Source organism: Muntiacus reevesi, chromosome 1 (assembly GCF_963930625.1).
Source record: "Muntiacus reevesi chromosome 1, mMunRee1.1, whole genome shotgun sequence".
In the NCBI taxonomy this organism is placed as follows: domain Eukaryota; kingdom Metazoa; phylum Chordata; class Mammalia; order Artiodactyla; family Cervidae; genus Muntiacus; species Muntiacus reevesi.
Window position 1 is genome coordinate 6,876,683 of NC_089249.1, and position 16,849 is coordinate 6,893,531.

At 35.7% G+C, this 16,849-nt stretch overlaps 1 protein-coding gene across 4 annotated transcripts in view; it reads right to left on the reverse strand.

The window, feature by feature from the left end:
* The window catches only part of CDK17 (cyclin dependent kinase 17), a 103,419-nt gene that overhangs the window by 8,171 nt on the left and 78,399 nt on the right, over positions 1-16,849 (reverse strand). For all 4 annotated transcript variants that reach the window (XM_065937167.1, XM_065937177.1, XM_065937173.1 and 1 more), the window contains exons 6-13: positions 10,409-10,465; positions 9,355-9,469; positions 8,509-8,603; positions 8,116-8,178; positions 5,740-5,863; positions 3,890-4,010; positions 1,593-1,690; positions 1,014-1,119 (exon numbers count right to left, since the gene is read on the reverse strand). In XM_065937167.1, coding sequence (XP_065793239.1) covers positions 1,014-1,119; positions 1,593-1,690; positions 3,890-4,010; positions 5,740-5,863; positions 8,116-8,178; positions 8,509-8,603; positions 9,355-9,469; positions 10,409-10,465 — 779 coding nt within the window. The remainder of the gene's footprint in view (positions 1-1,013; positions 1,120-1,592; positions 1,691-3,889; positions 4,011-5,739; positions 5,864-8,115; positions 8,179-8,508; positions 8,604-9,354; positions 9,470-10,408; positions 10,466-16,849) is intronic.

Consider the following 16,849-nt stretch of genomic DNA (forward strand, 5'->3'; position numbering starts at 1 on the left):
AAATGGAACTAGAGTGAGTATGTTATGTTGTGAGCAATGTGAATGGCTTTTGATTAAAACAGATATTTGCCTTATTTGGTATCTTGGTGCCCTTTTCACATTTATTTTTTCTTAAGGAAAGATGAAACAATACAAAGGGGGTTAGTGATTCTATGTTACTTACAGAAATGTAATATATTCAGTAAGTAAAAACATTCTCAAATTTTAATGGGTGTCTTAGATTGATCTGAGGTAGGTCTATAACTGGATGAGCAACATGAAGGGTCAGAAAGTTCATATTCTTCAAATACAAATTATCATTAACACTGGCCAAAATTCTGATGGGTCATCTTGTATAAGAGCCAAGATTTTACTTATAACACATTCCTAAGTAAATATAGAATGTACGTGCTCAGCCGCGTCCAACTCTCTGCGATCCCATGGTCTTTGTAGCCTGCCAGGCTCCTCTGTCCATAGGATTTTCCAGGTAAGAATACTGGAGTGGGTTGCCACTTCCTCCTCCAGGGGATCTTTCTGACCCCGAGACTGAACCTGTATCTCTAACATCTCCTGCATTGGCAGGTGGGATTCTTTACCACTACACCACCTGGGAAGCCCAAAATATAGAATAATTGTGTAGAAAAAATAAATTTCATCATGGTCTTCACACAAGGCATAAATCTGTTTTCTTTCTGAGAAAAGGAACAACCTACATAAACCCTAGAATTATATTATGTATATATATATACATATATATTCTATGCTCATTTTATTTACAGTTCAATTCTGTGGACTTACATAGTTTGGTGATTCTTGGCCATTGAATTATAAAATTAATTTGACATAGGAAGAAATTAAGTTCTAAAATATTTAATAACTGTGTATGTATATCAAGTATTTTTCCTGAATCATTACCGTGACAAACGGTTCAAGAGACTAAAAAGAGAAAAGAGAGAGAGAGAGAGACTAAAAAGAATTTAAAAAAAAAAAAAAAAGTGTGTTTCCCCTTTCACGTAAAGAGAGAAAAAAAATACCTGGGTGCATGGTTAATTAGAGGCTGCGGTTTATACTTTGGAAAGTTGTAGTTCTTGAACTCATCATTTGAAGAAACACCTGGCCAATTTTCCTGAGATGGAGTTCCTGAATTTAAAAATATATATACTTATAAAGAAATTTTTATACAGGCAAATATATATAGGCAGAACAAAAGTGTCTTAAATACAACTTATATTTAGTAGATAATTTGATTGTTTCAACTAAAATTAGAATGAAATAGTAAACAGACTTTTTTTCAGACTAAGCAAAGATTCTACAAAAATGATGCCTAATTGACATCTAAGTTAAAATATTTCCTAATAACATACTGAAAGTCAATTTTCAATATTTCTCTTCTCTGTGTTTCCAATAAAATCATTACTGCACAGGTAGAAATCGGTAAATAAAAAGCAGAAGTTATCGAGAAGGATCTTTATCGTAACATGCAAATTCTAATTCTTATAACAGCTAGTTATGTTAGTCTCAGTATCAAATTTATAAATATATATTTTAAAGATGTAGTCATATCCAGCTACTCAATTATAGGTAACAAATCATTGGGAACAGAGTTCTGTTACCTAGCAGTCGGAAAATTAAGTGCAGTTCATCTTCCACAGTTGATCCTGGAAACAGAGGTCTTCCAGAAGCCATTTCAAAGAAAATGCAACCAACACCCCTATAAAATATACCATAAAAAAAAAAAAAAAGATGAGTAATCCATTTATATATTATTAAGCATAAGAATCTTTTCCTTAAGGCTGCCTCTCTTGAGAATTTTGTACTAGCCTGCTAGAAAATCTGCAGATTTCTTTCAGATATAACTAAACTAACTTGTTAACATTTACCTTATTTGTCTCATCTTCCATACTTCTACTATATCCATTTTCCCCACTTAAAATGTCCAGCCCTCTTCTGCATGATCCTTGAAGAATACCACTAACCATAGCTAATAGTGATTTAATGCTTACTATGTGTTAGGCAGTGGTCAGCAGAGCTAGGGAGAAACAAATGACTCAAGATGCTTTTATGTAGGAAGCAAGAGACAGAGCTCACAGATGTGGGGTAACGTGAGAGATAGTGAGTAAGACAGAGAGAGAGATAGAGAGACAATGTGCTAAGAGAAGGAAGAGAAATGGATAGAGGCTCACTAAATAGATACTGTCTTCTAGGACCTGTGTGAAGACATGAGTTTAAGATAGGAGTCCTTCCTTTAAAAGACTCACAACCTAGCAATTACATATATATATATAAATTAAAATATTATATAGAAGATTAAATAATGGAGCCACTATGGAAAACAGTATGGTAACTCATCAAAAAATGTAAGATAGAATTGCCATCTGATCTAGCAATTCCACTTCTAAGTATACAACCAAAAGAAGAACAGTATCTCAAAGAGGTATCTGTACACTCATGTCCAGAGCAGCCAGAACGTGGGAACAGCCCAGCTGTCCATCAACACAGAAGTCAGTAAACAAAACCACATACACGTGCAATGATTATTCAGCCTTAAAAATAAGGGAGAGTATGACACATAAAAAAGCCAAGTATCTATCTTCACCAGGGGTAAACCCTGATGACATAAAATAAAGTAAAATAACCAGCCACAGCAAAACAAATACTATATGCTGCTGCTGCTAAGTCACTTCAGTCGTGTCCGACTCTGCAACCCCACAGACGGCAGCCCATCAGGCTCCCCCGTCCCTGGGATTCTCCAGGCAAGAACACTGGAGTGGGTTGCCATTGCCTTCTCCAATAAATACTATATGATTTCACCTATATGAGGTACTTAGAAGAGTCAAATTCACAAACACAGAAAATCAGTGGAGGGAGAGGGAAATGGGGAGTTACTATTTAATAAGTACAGAGTTTCAGTCTACAAAATGAAAAGAGTTGTGGAGACTGATGATGATGGATGCACAGCACTGTAAATATACTTAATGGTAAATTTGGTTATATATATTTTCCCAAAATTTAAAGAAGCTTCTTAAAAAAGAAAAAATGTTTCACAATACAAATTATATAAATGTTCAACCCAAGACAACAACAAAACAAAGTATATGATTTATCACTACACAAAGAGTACTTGCAGTATGTGTAACCACAGTTCAAGGGAAAAAATTAGCCATGGGAGGCTAGGTTATAGTCAGGCAGGATTTATGAAAAACTATGTTTTAAAGGCCCTAGGCACAGGCCCTAGTCAGAGAAACAGAGTAGTCATTCAAGACAGGTGAGCTGGTATGGATACAAGAGCAAAGCCAGGAAAGCCCAGGTTACTCATGAAAGATAGTGAGTAGCCATTTGGCTAAACGGAAACATCTATGCAGAACAGTCTGAAGTAAACTGAAAAAGGTAGAGACGTTTTATGAAGATGATTAAATATCAGATCGAAGAACGATACCTTATTCTGTAACAGGTAGTGAACGGGGAAGCAGCAAATGTGTTTGAATAAAAGAGTGTTGTGATCAAAGTGCCGGGTGAGGAAGATTACTACTGTATCTCACTATTTCAAGATCAACTTAAAGCAAGTGGGTTTTAGTGAATATTAAACAATGATAAAAATATATATCAGCTCATTTGGTCTTAACGTTACTCACAGGACAGGCTTTTAAAGTAGTTATTGTTATGATTCCCATTTCCTTAAATGAGGAAACTGAGGCACAGGCCAATAATTTCAAAAAGGTTATATAGTTATATGTGGTAGAATTGGTCTTTAAACCTAGGTGATCCTACTTGCCAGAACTCTTCATCATTGTTTATATTGTCTCTCTTTAAAATAACATCTCCTTAAAGCCAAATACCAATCAGTATGACCTGTGTTAATGGCTACATTCTTTCAAAATTATAAATGGCAATAACATATGCACATATTTACCACATGTCAATCTGTGTTGAGTACTCTGAGGACCCCAGAAGCACATCAGGCGGCCGGTACCAAAGTGTGACAACTTCATTTGAGTAGGTCTTTGTGGGAACTGACTTGGCTCTGGCCAGTCCTTCACATGGCAAAGAAAACAATAAGAGACAGCTAGAATGTATTTCCCAGTTCACATGACAATGACTCCCGCCACAAGGACGCCTGAGACGGCGATTCTATACCTGTTTGAAGCTAACAAAATTCGTCTTATCAATTTTTGAGTGTGCATGGTCTTGGGTCAGCAAATCTTCATGTAGTTAAACTAAATAATAATAATTCCACAGTCAGGGACTATGCTACTTTTACAAGTGAATGCACATGGTCTCAGTATCTGGGCTAATCTAAACTTAATATATCTTCCTTCTATCTATGATTATGCCCAAGTTACTTCCTACTCCAACTTAAATTAATGCAAAACAGGCCAATGTTATTAAGGTAAACAATTTTACTTCTTACAATTATAGGCTTATTGACTTTTAACCTGATTTCAGTTTTCATTTGCTGTACCAATTCTTACCAAAAAGCATGAAGTTACTGGTCCATGATCCTGTTAAGTTTTACTAACAATTCTCTTGCAGAAGTTTTTAGTTAAAGTTTTCTTGGAATAATCTACATTGTCGTTCTGTACTTCTTAAGTTTTTCGTTATATAGTTAATATTAAAATATGATGAGCCTGTCTCTGGATATTATTAGTTGCTGTAGATAACATGTGCCTTCCTTTGCCTGTTGAGTATGAAATTTACTTATTATCTAGATATAAAGGCAAGAGCTCACAACTTTCTCTCTTGAGCCGCTAGCATAAGAGTTGTCTTTATTACCTTCATGCCTCCAAATTCTGATCACCTAAAGAAGTAACTTTTTAAAAGATATCTGAAGAAATATAAATTTTAACATATACTTTATTTCAAACAACAGGGAATAATTCATTCACAGGTTGTGATTTCTGCTCTGTGTGACTATTATATATGATTAAAATACTAAGTAAGAAAAATGTCATAGAAGGATAATTCAATACTTTGTTAAAGCAGATAAAGTCACCCAAGTGAAACCAGAATTTTTCTTTTTTAAATCAGGCAGTGTTCATACTATTTTCATTTAGTTTAAGGGCTAAAGGATGTAACTGAAACAATATTGGCACTATTTTTATTTAACTACAGATTTTACTCTACCATCCCAACTTGGTAAAATAAATTCAAAACTTTTCGATAATTAGCAATGGGAGCGACTTTCTAACCCCTCTGTCTGATGTAACACTGGGTCGTAAGGGGAGAGGACAGGCTGCACGCTTGCCACTCCTACACACACAACAGCAAAGCCTCTGCGGCTGTGGCTTCCTCAGGACCTATACTCCCTGAGAGAATTCTAAACTATGGTACTTGCTCAAACAGACTTCTGGTTCAGCTCACAGTTAGATTTGCAATACTGGCATGAGACGCAATAAACAATAATCTCGTCCAAACCAAATTAACTAAATGTGACATGGTATTATATAAGCCATTTTCTATTATTAATGGAAATGTCTATTTATATGAATACTTCCCTGATCACAGGAAAAGCAGAATTTTCATCTAGACCAACAGCAACTTTATGCCTCTGGAGATGCCCTGAAAGGGTCTCAGCACGCGTAGGGGACCATGGGCCAGTTCTGAGAACCTGTGATGCTTAGCATTCACTAACATAACTGACCACCAAAATTTTCAGATATCTTCCAAACCCACATAAAAAGCAACAATACAGTGTCAATACTTGTTTTTTCTTTTAAACTTAACCACCTGGAACTATCTATAAATATCTCATACATTCCGTACCAAAATCTGCTAGCTTTAATTCTCCTTTTTCATTAATGAGGAGGTTCTGTGGTTTTAAATCTCGGTGTAACACCTTTCTTCTGTGGCAATATGCCAAACCACGTAGAATTTGGTATAAAAACAGCTATGGAAACAAAAAACAGAAATTAGTCTGACAGATAATAAGACATACTTTGGTATAAGTACGGTAAACAGAAAAGCGACTGGCCTAGAATACTCAAAGGAAAAAAAGGAACCATCTCCTTTTCTTTACATACTTACCTGAATTTTACAATTTATTATTCTATTTGAAGCATGTATTTTTTTAGTGTGAACAAATGAAACTTTATCTTAGTAGTAATAGTTCACTTATTACTGAAAATGATTTTAAATAAATGTACTTCATAAACTTACAGGTCTACTAATTAGGTCTACAGTTTAATTATGAAATTCTCACAAAACAATCAATCTTCTACCATTACTCCACCCTACTCTCCCTGAAAAATACTGATGCAGGACGAAGCCTTTAATATGAGGCACTGGAGCTGGTGGTTTCATGAAAATTTTGAAGTGTCAAAGAGATCGGTGCTGCACAGCTCTGGCCCATTATGTGCTATAAAAATAACCTAAAATAACCTAACCCAGCTTCCATCACTCACCTCCTGGGTACTTTACTTTCAGCACCTCCCACTCAGCCTTCAAAACCTGCTATGATTCAGAAAAGGGATTAAGCACTGTGGAGCTCTGAATGACTCTTGGAAAAAAGCAATTCCTATAAGGCTAATGGTAGACTTTTTTGTTGCAGATTTTGGTGGAAAAGGGAATATGAAACACAGAAGACATTTGATTCTTTGTGGTTAACAAAAAAGAGCCTCAAGTCCAGAGCATTCAGGAGTGTACCCTTGGTTTTCTTGGAAGGTGAAAAATAGCATTAGAACTTGGAGAATAACCCAAGGCAGCAGGTGAACAGTGAGCCGGAAGAAATTGTAATTAGCAGAGCTTCTATACTCTACATATTTATGTTTTGAAAACTCTTAAATTACTACTTCCAAATATTCTCATTACTTTTTATGTTTAACAGAGAATAAAATACTTTGCAACTTAATTCAGGCATGCAGACTTGGCTTAAGACAAACTTCTCAAATCTTTGTCAAATTATGGTAATTAAGGACAACTTCATTTCCCAATTACTGATAATATGACTGTAGGAAAAACAACATAAAAGCCATGGCAGAAGTAAACATAAATGAGATTCACAACACCTGCCAAATAAAATATAAAATATGATGAGAACAATTCTCATTGAAAATATATGGAAAAGACACTTACAACTTAAAGCCCTATTCTAAAATTCCTAACAATGTGTTATATCCATATATTTTGAACTATTTTTTAGTAAAAGAAACTGGCTCTCCTTTATACCAAACTTAACTATTTAAAAAAGTATCTTAAGTTTAAAGTTAGCATCTATAGAACTGGAACTGTCGCAAAACCACAGCTGGGACAGCCTATTTCCAAAACAGTCTCATGAACCATTGAGTGAGTTCGGACAAACAGATCTTTGCTAAATTTGGAGTAAATCCAGTCAAAGAAACCTACTGTAAAAACACAACTGTATCAAGGGTTTTCACTGATCTTACTTTTACTTTTGGGCTTTATCTGGCACAAAGTTTACATCCAACTGTTCTATCATTACTTGCATCTTCACATATTTTTCAGGTAAGAAAACATAATTACCTTACTTTTCCTCCTAATAGTGCAGAATGGTATTTCCAGCCTAGTATTCATAATACCTACACAGCTTCCTGACCCTACTCATTACGTTAGTACCTTCAAAACTTGTTTTATAATTAAATACCATTCTAAATATGGGGACTTTGCCATTTAAAGGAGGCCCTTTGCAAAATGCACTGTATCATTTTCATTTCCCTTAAACATTTGCATTCTGATAAAACAGGCATGTTGTTTCCTTTTTAAGCAGAATATGCCTGTAAATGTATTCTATATATATCCAAGAGAACCAATAATACTGTGAAAGGAAATGTCAGAAGACTTTTCTGCTTTGAAGCAGAAAAAGGTTAAAGGTTTATTGAAGGGCCAAGCAAGGAGAACAAGTGGCTCCTACTCAAAAACCTCAAATTCCTCAAAAGTACTTATTAAAACTTTTGAAATGAAATAGTTCTACAAAAAAGGTCTGATTCTAGTAAATACTACAGTATAGCAAACACTAGTTCTGAGTAAATGTGTCTGAACACAACAACAACCTGTTTAAAATGCATAACAAAAAATTCTGAAGCAGAATAGTTATGAGACTGGCGTATTTCATTATGTAATGCAGTTTGTCTCTGCTTAAGTGTTTGTCTCTAAACAAAATTTTAAATGACACAGTAAGCATACCTTTACATTGTGCATACTCATGATGTTTCCACAGTCATCCATGTACTGTTTTAGATCTTTATCCTGAAAAAATATAGCACTATGTGATACATAGTTTTGAGAAGGCATGACATTTACTTATTTAGTTTTTAAAAATAAGTTTCCTTTTTAAAATTGAAGTATAGTTGCTTCTCAATGTTGTGTTAGTTTCTGGTATACAGAAAAGTGATTAAGTTATATGGAGATATTAAATATTCTTTTTTTAAAAAATTAGTTGCTTTTTGAAGAAAGATACTGAATGTACCACACATAATTAAATACTAATAACAAGAATGTCCCTGGGGATGTTAAAAAATCCAATCTGTGATTTTTTTAATAGCAAAATCAAATACTGAAGTTTTATTAAATGCTTACCAGATACTCAAAGACCAGAGTCAAAGATTTATCTGTATGAACAATATCATGTAAGGTTACTATATTTGCATGTTTTAGATCCTTTAACAGTGAAACTGCAAAACAGAAAAGAAAGCCAATTATTTAGTCTGTGGTAGCCAGTCTTTTAGAAAACCCTAAGTTTAACATATGCATGCCTGAATTTAGGAGTCTCTTAAAACAATCCAAAGGGATTTGTAGTAAAAATTTTAATAGAATTTTTTCTTTTCTTTTATGGTACTGGGTTTGGTATTTTTGTTACTTAAATTATTCCCAATACTACATTAATACTCTCCATAACATCTTTTTTTCACTCAAATGTTAACTTATTGAGACTGTCCCAAGATACGTTTTCTTCTTCCAAATTGGCTTATCAGTTGCCTCACACCATTTTCTGGATAATCCTTTTAAAAAAATGCTACCATTATAAAAATATATTTACATCCTGTATATACTTATTTATGGTCAGCTCTTCCCCTAAGCATCAATATGTAACATTTCCAAGTGTCAAGTGTTTGTCTATGATAATGATCTTATGACTTCATAGTATTTCATCATATGCTGTATGATAATATATCTAATTCCTTTTTGTTAAATATTTTAGCTTCAGACATTGCTTCTACCCCCAGGGCCTCATTTTATTGTATTTTTTTTTCCTCAATGAGATGCCATTAGTTGTGAGAGCATATTATTTTCCAGTCATGTATTATTTCTATACCTGAGCTCTTTGTACTTACAAAAAATGAACTCTTGTTACATAGCTTTGGTCTTAAAATGTTCTATGTAAATTTCATAAAACATTCTGCTCACAAAAATTACTAACTGTACCTTCTCTTATTGCTGTGCAGGGCGCACCTTCTTCATGTTCCAACCGGATCTCTTTCAAGGCCACCAAATTCTCTGTCAATTTACTTCTTCCTTTATATACTGTTGCATATGTACCCTACAAAATATATTTTCAAAAGATACATGAAAGCAGCATGAGTCTGTCTATATCATCAGTACAAGAAAGAGCCCTAACTAAATTTCTAATTTCTAATTATGTGTTAAATTCCATCTTGCAGAGAAAACTCCACCATAATCAGTCTTGGTTTTCCTACAGCTGAGAGGACTTCCAGTTCCCTGTGTAGCTTCCCTATTCTTACAACCCTACAGAGTGCTTCAAAAGTAAAAACATAAGGAGAATATTTAATTTAAAAGTATTGTATTAACTATAACTACAATGATATGTGAAGATTGAGGAAATTAATTAAGCAAATTAAGTGAAAACTGAAACTGTAACTAGCATATTATTAAAATTTTACCCATTTTCAGAATCTTTGTATGCTGGAGCTCTCCTTTAAAAACCAAATGTATTCTACAGATATCTTCTCTTGTGGCCAAGATAGTTCTCAAACTCCCTTAAGGCCTCCCTAATAACTAATTCCATTATTTTCTTTCCACTTTTATCACTCTGGGAAGCGGACCATTTCAAAATTAGTACTAGTGGCAAGTTCAAGAAAACCTTGAATTTCATTTCAAAAAAATGAGCCAAGAATTGCCTTAACCATTATGATGTGTCTTTACCCTTACAGATAGTATTTTGATTGTTCACAAGTTTGAACACATGGAATTTCCCACAGCACAGTCACAGAGTACCAAGGAGCAAACTAAAAGATAGATGCCTATTTTGTTACCAAAAAGGAACAATATTTTGTGCATCAACTGAAGGTTACAGTGTTATTAAAAAAATTCATTTCTTCTCACACTGATGGAATAATATCAAGAATTGAAGGGTATTTCCTTCTAACATTCTGTTGCCTTTACAGGACAAGATACAATCCTTTAGGTGATGAACAGGAAAAATATGTATCTTACATTTTCAAAATAAGTATTAACTTACCTCTCCAAGCTTTTCCAATTTGATGTAGGTTTCCATTTTTCCAAACCCAATTTCTGACTGAAAGCAAACAATTATAAATTTAGTGTTCTTAAAATTTGAATTCTTCTCTGCCTCAATATCTGAAACTCTCCTGCTCTTGGAATGTTTTGGAATAGAAAAATCTGATTAAATAGTTGAACATCTGTCAAATTTTAAAATAATTTTTTAAAATCGGAACATTCAAAGGCTCAAAAACAAAGTTCACAATTAAAACTGACAACTCATCTTTTTTACAAATCAATTAACATTCTGCTTTGAAAAAATTCTGTTCTACCTTAAGACTCTGAAATTTTAACATATCATAGGCATTTTATATACAAAAGAATTTTGTAAAAGGTAACTACATGATTTAACAAAATCACAAAATAAACAATTTTCCTACATATTTTCCTTCATCAATCTTTTGTCTTCCCTGGGAAAGCCTGCAAACAAAACACTATTTCAGGTTTTCCCATCAAAGTATAATAAGAAAGATAACTACATATCATACTCTATGATGAGTCAGGAAATGGCTAACACAGAAGAAGTAATCTAAGTCTAAATCAGTCTCCTCCATCCCCCACAAAAGGTTTTAAAAGTGAGTTCTGAAAAGCATTGCTTTTAACCCTTGAGCTTGTTTGACTATTTTGTATGGAGTCAATAAATGAGGTAGATGGACTACTCAAATATGCAATGGAAACCCAGTATTTTTAGAATAATTTTAAAAAAAAACACCTAACACAAAAGATTTAGGGGAAAAAACAAAATGATAAAAATTTAGAGAGGAGAAAAGTTAAAAAGAAGAGAATAAGAATTTTCTTAAATTCCTTTCTAGTACCCCTTTTGTGCTTTGCTGGAGCAGCCGTGAAGAGATAACCCACGTCCAAGGTAAGAGAAATTCAAGTAAGACGGCAGGTGTTGCAAGAGGGCATCAGAGGGCAGACACACTGAAACCACAATCACAGAAAACCAGCCAATCTGATCACACGGACCACAGCTTGTCTAACTCAACGAAACTAAGCCATGCCGTGTGGGGCCACCCAAGACGGACGGGTCATGGTGGAGAGGTCTGACAGAATGTGGTCCACTGGAGGAGGGAATGGCAAACCACTCCAGTATTCTTGCCTTGAGAACCCCATGAACAGTATGAGAAGGCACAATGATGGGATACTGAAAGAGGAACTCCCCAGGTCGGTAGATGCCCAATATGCTACTGGAGCTCAGTGGAGAAATAACTCCAGAAAGAATGGAGGGATGGAGCCAAAGCAAAAACAATACCCAGTGTGGATGGGACTGGTGATAGAAGCAAGGTCTGATGCTGTAAAAAGCAATATTGCAATAGGAACCTGGAATGTTAGGTCCATGAATCAAGGGAAATTGGAAGTGGTCAAACAGGAGATGGCAAGAGTGAATGTCGACATTCTAGGAATCAGCAAACTAAAAAGGACTGGAATGGGTGAATTTAACTCAGATGACCATTATATCTACTATTGTGGCAGGAATCCCTTAGAAGAAATGGAGTAGCCATCACGGTCAACAAGAGAGTCCAAAATGCAGTACTTGGATGCAATCTCAAAAATGACAGAATGATCTCTGTTCATTTCCAAGGCAAACCATTCAATATCACAGTAATCCAAGCCTATGCCCCAACCAGTAACGCTGAAGAAGCTGAACTTGAACGGTTCTATGAAGACCTACAAGACCTTTCAGAACTAACACCCAAAAAAGATGTCCTTTTCTTACAGGGGACTGGAATGCAAAAGTAGGAAGTCAAGAAACACCTGGAGTAACAGGCAAATTTGGCCTTGGAGTACAGAATGAAGCAGGGCAAAGGCTAATAAGAGTTTTGCCAAGAGAACACACTGGTCATAGCAAACACCCTCTTCCAACAACACAGGAGAAGACTCTACACATGGATATCACCAGATGGTCAACACCGAAATCAGACTGATTATATTCTTTGCAGCCAAAGATGGAGAAGCTCTATACAGTCAGCAAAAACAAGACAGGGAACTGACTGTGGCTCAGATCATGAACTCCTTATTGCCAAATACAGACTGAAATTGAAGAAAGTAGGGAAAACCACTAGACCATTCAGGTATGACCTAAATCAAATCCCTTATGACTACACAGTGGAAGTGAGAAATAGATTTAAGGGACTAGATCTGATAGACAGAGAGCCTGAAGAACTATGGATGGAGGTTTGTGACATTGTACAGGAGACAGGGATCAAGACCATCCCCATGGAAAAGAAATGCAAAAAGGCAAAATGGTTGTCTGAGGAGGCCTTAGAAATAGTTCTGAAAAGAAGAGAAGGGAAAAGCAAAGAAGAAACGGAAAGATATTCCCATTTGAATGCAGAGTTCCAAAGAATAGCAAGGAGAGATAAGAAAGCCTTCTTCAGCGATCAACGCAAAGAAATAGAGGAAAACAACAGAATGGGGAAGACTAGAGATCTCTTCAAGAAAATTAGAGATACCAAGGGAACGTTTCATACAAAAATGGGCACAATAAAGGATAGAAATGGTATGGACCTAACAGAAGCAGAAGATGTTAAGAAGAGGTGGCAAGAATACACAGAAGAACTGTACAAAAAAGATCTTCACGACCCAGATAATCACAACGGTGTGATCACTCACCTAGAGCCAGACATCCTGGAATGTGAAGTCAAGTGATGCTTAGAAAGCATCACTACGAACAAAGCTAGAGGATGAGATGGAATTCCAGTTGAGCTATTTCAAATCCTGAAAGATGATGCTGTGAAAGTGCTGCACTCAATATGCCAGCAAATTTGGAAAACTCAGCAGTGGCCACAGGACTGGAAAAGGTCAGTTTTCATTCCAGTACCTAAGTAAGGCAATCTCAAAGAATGCTCAAACTACCGCACAATTGCACTCACCTCACACACTAGTAAAGTAATGCTCAAAATTCTCCAAGCCAGGCTTCAGCAATACATGAACCGAGAACTTCCAGATGTTCAAGCTGGTTTTAGAAAACGCAGAGGAACCAGAGATCAAATTGCCAATATCCGCTGGATCATCGAAAAAGCAAGAGAGTTCCAGAAAAACACCTATTTCTGCTTTATGGACTACGCCAAAGCCTTCGATTGTGTGGATCACAGTAAACTGCAGAAAATTCTGAAAGAGATGGGAATACCAGACCACCTGACCTGCCTCTTGAGAAACCTGTATGCAGGTCAGGAAGTAACAGTTAGAACTGGACATGGAACAACAGACTGGTTCCAAATAGGAAAAGGAGTACGTCAAGGCTGTATACTGTCACCCTGTTTATTTAACTTATATGCAGAGGACATCATGAGAAATGCTGGGCTGGATGAAGCACAGGCTGGAATCAAGATTGCTGGGAGAAATATCAATAACCTCAGATATGCAGATGACACCACCCTTATGGCAGAAAGTGAAGAGGAACTAAAAAACCTCTTGATGAAAGTGAAATAGGAGAGTGAAAAAGTTGGCTTAAAGCTTAACATTCAGAAAACTAAGATCATGGCATCTGGTCTCATCACCTCATGGGAAATAGATGGGGAGACAGTGGAAACGATGTCAGACTTTATTTTTTGGGGCTCCAAAATCACTGCAGATGGTGACTGTAGCCATGAAATTAAAAGACACTTACTCCTTGGAAGGAAAGTTATGACCAACCTAGATAGCTTATTAAAAAGCAGAGACATTACTTGGCCAACAAAGGTCCGTCTGGTCAAGGCTATGGTTTTTCCAGTGGTCATGTGTGGATGTGAGAGTTGGACTGTGAAGAAAGCTGAGTGCCGAAAAAATTGATGCTTTTGAACTGCAGTGTTGGAGAAGACTCTTGAGAGTCCCTTGGACTGCAAGGAGATCCAACCAGTACATCTTAAAGGAGATCAGTCCTGGGTATTCACTGGAAGGACTGACGCTGAAGCTGAAACTCCAATACTCTGGCCACTTCATGCGAAGAGCTGACTCATTTGAAAAGACCCTGATGCTGGGAAGGATTGAGGGCAGGAGGAGAAGCGGATGACAGAGGATGAGATGGCTGGATGGCATCACTGACTCGATGGGCATGAGTTTGAGTATACTCCGGGAGTTGGTGATGGACAGGGAGGCCTGGCGTGCTGCGATTCATGGGGTTGCAAAGAGTCAGACACAACTGAGCGTGTGAACTGAACTGAACCCCTTTTGTAGATAGTGGAAAGGGCAACAGTAACCTAAAACTTCACTTCTCAGAGTGATACTAATGCCCTTACGTAGCCAATGAAAGGAATAACGTTCTTTTATGTATAACTTCAGCTCTTATAGGCGTATGCTGGATCATTAAATTGTACGTCAAATTCTGGAGGTTCAGACACACTTTTTCTGGAGGTGTTGAACAAAATAAAAATACTACTTGACAATTTGACTTAACATCAGTCACCGCTTGAAACAAAAAAGGTAAACTGCCCCAAACTGACAGTCAAAAGTAGCAGGGGCCTCTCAAAGGAACTGTTGTTATCCTTTTTTACAAGACGTATATATCACTTTAAAAGCCATGAGGAAAACTGCATATTCAATGGTACTCATTCAATTCTGGTAAACTAATAAAAACTGTGGTCACAGGTGGTACTGGTGGTATCGCTGAAGGAATGAAAAATTGCTTCTCTCTGTGTACTCTTGAAGACTTTCTTCTATATATGGTATTTTCAAAAAAAAATTAAGTGAGATTCTTAGGATCCATCATGATCCATCCAGCCATGCACTATTTTATATATGACTTAAGTCCTTATTCTGTACTGTCAATAATTATACAGGATAATAAAACTACAAGACAACAGTTTCCAAATACAAATGGAGTTTTTAACTTTAATTTTAATGTGGGAAATGTGGCAAAGAGATATCACCATTTGATACACGAGAATCTGATTCTGAGTAATCTTCTGATTTTGTAGTTTTTCTATAGTCTATTTACATATGATCTCACATAACACTTTTAAAAAAAAGGCTAATTGCCAAAGTCACACAAACTATGATAGAGTGTTTATTTTCTTATACCTATCTCCAGAATTCAGGTGATTAAATTCACAAACATGGAACTATTTTGACATGAATTTGAAGTCTCACCTGATTTTTTTATGAAGGAAAAAGGAACTAACAGCAAGAATAAATGGAAACTAGTAGGAACAAAGTAATCAATGTGCCCCCCCACAAGATATAATTAAAATGTCATCATCTGTAACAGTGAGAAGCACATAGAAAAATATAACTACAAGCAAGGAACTTTTTTTTTTTGCCACACCACGTCTTGTGGAAGCTTAGTTCCCCAACCAGGGACTGAACCACACCCCCAAGAGCAAAAAAGTACACTGTCCTAAACCACTGGACCACCAGGGAATTCCCTGGGAACTTTTTCTTATAAGGAGTTGGGGAATTTTCTTATTCATTTTTTAAATCGTAAGTGAATAAATACTAGAATGGCCTTATAAGAGCAAGTACACTTTGTTCTAACGGTGGCTTTGACAAAAATGCTTAAGTTTTTTTTTTTTTTAAAGATTGGATAAATGAACTACAAATTCAAGACTGTAAAGACAGTACTGATGTAGAGATTACCGCATCATATAAAGTATACAAGGAATAAACTATAATAGATGCATGAAATATTAACATTACAAAGAGTCACTCTTTAAATAGTGAAATTTAGTGAGATCATTAAAATATATGAAAAGTATGCTTTTTAAAAAGAGGGTAAATACTGGAACTGTCTGCCACAACCCAATTAAAGAGATTTTGAATTGGGTGGACCACATTTTAATGATTCCCAACCTTTAGGACTTAGTAATTACAACCAATTTATTACTTAACTGAATCTTTATATGGAATTTCTAGAAAATTTTGCTTGCATTTTTATCTGCTGAACATGACAAGATTAACAATAGACATAATGACTAGCTTGTTGACACACTCTCCTACGGAAATTGTTCGGAGGACAGAAGACAAAGCTCATTTATTCAACATTTACCAAGCATAATGCTAGGTACTGGGGATACAGTGAAGAAGACAGATATGATTCCTCCTCTCATGAGTTCACAATCTAGACTGACTTTCATCCTAGATTATTTTAGAATATTTTTAAAGTCTCATAAAAACAAATAATAGCTGTATGGCTGGAACAATACACTTTGCATTCTAATACAACATAAAAATCTCCTTAATTCTGCTTCAAAAGAAGATAATTTTTTTCTGATACTTCACCACTCTAATACTTAACTTTCTAGAAAACTAAAACTCCTGTTCAAATAGCTCTTATAGCTGAGTAATATTTCACTGTTAAGTCAGAAAGAGAAAGACAAATACTACATATTAATTAACGCATGCATCTGGAATCTAGAAAGATGGTACTGATGAACCTATTTGCAGGGTAGCAATGGAGACACAGGACATAAAGAGAACAGAC